Below are 4,648 nucleotides of genomic sequence, written 5' to 3' on the forward strand. Positions count from 1 at the left end.
CCTATGGCTCGTATAATCGACCATGTCGAGAACGGGTATAATTTAGTTTCCACTCGGAAAAAAACCCAATCCACAACTGGCGCTCTAGACTAGCGCCCTCCCTCCCTTTTTCTGTTGGCTGGTTAGAGTTGATAAACGTTTCACCTATGGCTCGTATAGTCTACCATGTCAAACGTGTATAATTTAGTTTCCACTCAAATGAGGAGATAGTTGCTCACGGTGAGCACTCGAGGCTCCTCTTGACATTGAGTGAACCTGTATTGGAATTCTGCTGGAGTCTTCGGAAGGCCGAACATGAGCACGTCGTTTCCTCTCAATCTGACACAATTTACGTCCTGCAGCCACGAGATTCCTGACAACTCCAGCAGTGCTCACGACAACGTAGGTCATCGGAGGGCTCCGTAACCCTCATACTGTAGTAGAGCGAATACTACATACCATACCTCCGCCAATTCCTTTGCGGGTTTCGTCGTGACTCTTCTGGTATTAAGCAGATAGGCGATTAAGTTAGGTTTCAACAGTTTGGGTATCAAAAATCCTCAAAGGGACACTTCTGTTTCCACGGGTTGGCGAAGTGTAAACTTCATCAGTGTTGTTACTAGTGTTTTTCCCCTCGATAAGTAGTGAAGGCTTCAATTGTGGCATGCAATTGGAGTAGTGGTCGATTCGCAAGAGGATGTGAGAGTAGTCGTAGTGCCAGTGGGAGTCCTCGTAGACTTCTAGGAACTTTGGATAAGCTCAACAGAGAGGGTGGGAGTAGTCCTCAAGCTGACCTATTTTGTATCTTCTACGCTCAACCTCAAGATACCTCTCAGTTTCTTCGCGTTCTATGTCTTCCCTCCCACCCCTACCCACAGTTAAGGAATACAACCCGACTTCTGACGACATCGCCGAGGCCGAGCAGCTCATCTCAAAAGCCGCTGAAGTTTCCGAATTTTGGGCTGAAAAATATGAAAAAGATGCGGTGAAAAATTGGGATTTATTCTACAAGCGCAATCGTACCAACTTCTTCAAAGATCGCCATTACCTCGTTACTGAATTCGGCGAAGTTGCCAGAAGCGATTCCTTCATCGACGCCAACGAGGCCACTGGGCTCTTGGTGGAGGTCGGGTGTGGCGTCGGTAATGCTGTGATCCCGCTCGCCCAGGCCTGTCCGAAGATATCTATTCTTGCTACTGATTGTAGTAGTATAGCGATCGATCTCTTGAATGAGAGGTTGGAAGCTGAAGACCCCTCGGTGGCTCGGAGAATTTCCACGAGAGTTTTGGACGCGACTAGCACTCATTTCCCCCCAGAGGACCTGCTGGGCTCAGCAGATTTCGTACTGTTGTTATTCTGCCTCAGCGCGATATCGGAAGCCCATTATAGCTCTATTGTGGAGGGAGTTAGGAAGATCCTCCGGCCCGGTGGGATCGTCCTTTTCCGCGATTATGGCAAGTACGATTTGGCGCAGTTGAGATTCTCTAAGGATAAAGGTCGGGCAGCAACGGCATCGCGGTTGCCGGGAGAAGACGACTTTTATGTTCGTCAAGACGGCACTCGGGCCAAGTTCTTCACTGAAGATTCTTTGGTGGAGTTGTGGGAACGTCAGGGGGGCTTTCAGAGGGTAGAGCTGTTCACTCATAGGAGGTGTGTGATAAATAGGAAACAGGGGAAGGAGATGAAGAGGGTGTGGATCCAAGCGAAGTGGAGGGCCCCACTGGCGGATGGTAGTAAGGTTTCTCGCTAGTTGCATACCACTCCTTTGGTTACTCTCAGTGGTCAATTACTCACCTTTGAGGGGACGTCGTGTTGGCTTGTGGTTCTCATTGCAGTTTTGGATTCTACTGAGGCAGTGTGTTGTTAGGACTAGATGGGAGCTTATTTAGAACAGTTTGGGGGAGTATGCGCATGGCCAACTACATGTGTTGGTGAGAATATGGAAATTATGAGAACTTATTGGTTACTGTACACGTCTACTCTAATTCGTGTAATAAATAGGAGACTCCTTGATGCAGCTGAGGAAAGGGAACATATATTCCATATACTCCAACACTGACTTCGAATATCTCTCAAGTGTGAACGTGGCATATGAGGGCGGACAATGAGAGAGCGATCCCATTGCCGAGTGATCCGATGGTGCAGTTTCCGGCGCACAGAGAGGAGACGTCCGAAAATCTGCCCGAGTTCCCCCATTGTGGTGGTAGTCGGCAGAAGGCCGCATCACTGTGAACAGGGTTGGAGTATTGGAATATATGTTCGCTTTCCTCAGCTACTGAGCTCAGGAGTCTCCAAAACTGATCATGGGAGTTCACATATAAACTAGAGTAGGAGTGTACACAGTGTGAACAGTAACCAAACCGTTATTACGCAAAGTAATATTTTCAACACTTTCAATTTTCGAGAATTCGAAAGTAAACTTTGAGTAATATCAACATGATAACAATGTGAATCGATTGACACCAACGTTTTAGAAGCGTTTCGTAGTCTATATTCGTATTACTCTCGAATTGGAAAAAGCCATCTCGAAAATGTAGATATGCATTACTGTTTGCTTCGCACTGTGGAAACCAACCACAATTTCATCCGAATTGCCACCAACGCATGTGCGTATTTTCATATGCTAACCAGGAAATCATTCAGGAACCTATAATGTCCCCGGGGGGAACTCATTTTGAATTTTCCACGTATGGCTAGGAACACATTCTCCAATCAGTTCCCCCCATGTAAATGTCATCATCACATTAGGAACATTTTCCTCATTGTTATTAAACCCTAGGGGGCGTTATTCTGAAAGCTAGATGGGTTCCTGATACCAACTATGAAGTTCACACGTTTAAATGTCAACCGCTCGGGCGTCGAGAGGGTCGTCGTCATCGTCATCAGGGCGGCGACTTACTCCCGCGAAGAGATGCTCATCGGCGCGAGATGAGGAGATTACGTGGTCTCCTGGGAAAAGAAAAAAATTGGAAATGTCGAAGGGGCCTCCTAGTATGGGTACGGAAAGGGAAGCCCAGTGGTACTTGAAAAACAGTCGGAGTGGAGCTACTGCAACTACTCTTAACTCGACACCGAGGATGGTTCGTGTGGCGAGGGCTCGAGCGAGGAGTAACGGTAGTCAAGTTGGTGAAGATGGTGATGGGTTTGTGGACGAGCAGGAATTGATGAGAAATATTAGGCCTTGTGCTACGCAGATGGATACGTTCGACCAGGAGGAAGAATTGGAACTGCTGGAAGCAGCTGAGCTGATCGAGGCGGGAGAGCTTAGTGTGGGACAGGAGTCGGGATGCAGCCCGTGGAGTAGGAGTTGCCCAAGGAGTGGTATGAACTCCTCATCTTGTACGCAAGTACAGTCTTTAACTGCACGAGAGAATCAATTTAATGCTGTTAATAATGTGAGCCGAAGTCCTCCTCGGTTTGCTGCGACGGACGACCCTCCTCTGGGGTCCCCGCCTATGGCGCCTTCGCGGAAGCCAGCGAGAGTGTCGGGGGAGAAGAAGTTGATACCGGGCACTCAAGTTGATGACGATTGGAGCGATATAGAGTTGGGCGATTTAGACGCAATATGCACTCAAGTGAGTTTTTCCTTCGGCAGTGGAGGGGGATTGGGTTCCGACTAGCAATTGTGGATATCAGGTGGAGAGTGCAGTAGCAGCGATAGAGGAGTCAGTGGGAGGGAGTGCTGCTGAGGAGGTCGATGATGATGGTTTGGGGTCATTGGCATCGGAGGATCTTCTGGCTGCGATGGAGGAGATCGAGGCGGCAGTGGACCGAGCGGCTGGTGAGAATAAACAATTATGGGGTGTTTTAATTCTGTGGGTGGTTGTGTGGTTACTTTGAGTGTGGGTGGTTGTGTGGTTACTTTGATGGTTTGTGAGATGTTCTGAAGGTGAGGAAATAGTGTATACCAGTTGAGCTGGATGGAAAAGGTTCCGCCGCCGGGAATTGAACCCGGGTCTCCTGCGTGACAGGCAGGAATACTCACCACTATACTACAGCGGAGATGTTTTAATACGTGTTAAATCTCAGTTGTGTAATCGAACTTTCAGGTATTGCAGATCAACCACCATCGGGAAAATGGTCCAAGTATATCGAGAGTCGCTTGAGCGACGCGAAACCCGAAATCAACTCCCCCGGTCACGAGGTGAGTTATAAAGACTTCCATGCTTCTCGCTGATTAAACTCCTCCCCTTGGCCAAAATCGGCTTATTCGAAGTGACAACACTAGAGTTTCACCCGTTACGTGAAGTGGCGTAATGTTCTGTGTAAAACGCGATATTTGTGGTATGAAATATATTTTCACTAGTGTTTTTCGTATCACGGGTGGAACTCCACTGTACATCGTGATCTGCGTTTGTCCATTCTCAAGAGTAACGACCTTTATAGTACACCCGGTCAGGTGCGTCTGAGTCTAGAGGATGGTAGAGTGGTATCACTCAAGGGGGCGTGGTATTGGTTTTGGACCAGTCATTGCAATACTCTGGTTCATGCTGGTGATCCTGTGAATCTAGTGCTTGCCCGTGAGGAGGATGCAGAGTCACCTATGGTGACCTGTGGGGGCACCGGCAACTTTCTCATTTTCCATCCGTCTATTCTCTTGTCGGGTACGACTATTTCTAACGCCTTGCCGTGCCAGAGGAAGACTCTACTGCAGCACCTCCTCAGTGAT

The 4,648-nt window shown here is 48.3% G+C and overlaps 2 protein-coding genes and 1 non-coding gene across 3 annotated transcripts; 2 read left to right on the forward strand and 1 right to left on the reverse strand.

Annotated features, from left to right (window-relative positions):
• Window positions 1–815: 815 nt before the first annotated feature.
• Window positions 816–1,729, forward strand: Pmar_PMAR015813 (Actin-binding protein ABP140, putative; the record flags this gene model as incomplete). Its single annotated transcript, XM_002769863.1, has 1 exon — window positions 816–1,729. The coding sequence occupies exon 1, from the start codon at window positions 830–832 to the stop codon at window positions 1,727–1,729; it is 900 nt and encodes a 299-aa protein (XP_002769909.1). The 5' UTR covers window positions 816–829.
• A 1,705-nt stretch (window positions 1,730–3,434) lies between these two features.
• On the forward strand, window positions 3,435–4,123 carry Pmar_PMAR015814 (hypothetical protein; the record flags this gene model as incomplete). The annotated part of the gene is made up of 3 exons (XM_002769864.1): window positions 3,435–3,554; window positions 3,616–3,760; window positions 4,029–4,123. Coding segments are annotated over 3 exons (360 nt in total), but the record flags the coding sequence as incomplete, so codon positions are not given.
• On the reverse strand, window positions 3,910–3,981 carry Pmar_PMAR015815. Its single transcript has one exon. It is a non-coding gene; the product is annotated as a tRNA-Asp (tRNA).
• Window positions 4,124–4,648: the final 525 nt, after the last annotated feature.

The sequence above is a fragment of the Perkinsus marinus genome (genome assembly GCF_000006405.1).
Source record: "Perkinsus marinus ATCC 50983 genomic scaffold scf_1104296964758, whole genome shotgun sequence".
Lineage (NCBI taxonomy): Eukaryota > Perkinsozoa > Perkinsida > Perkinsidae > Perkinsus > Perkinsus marinus.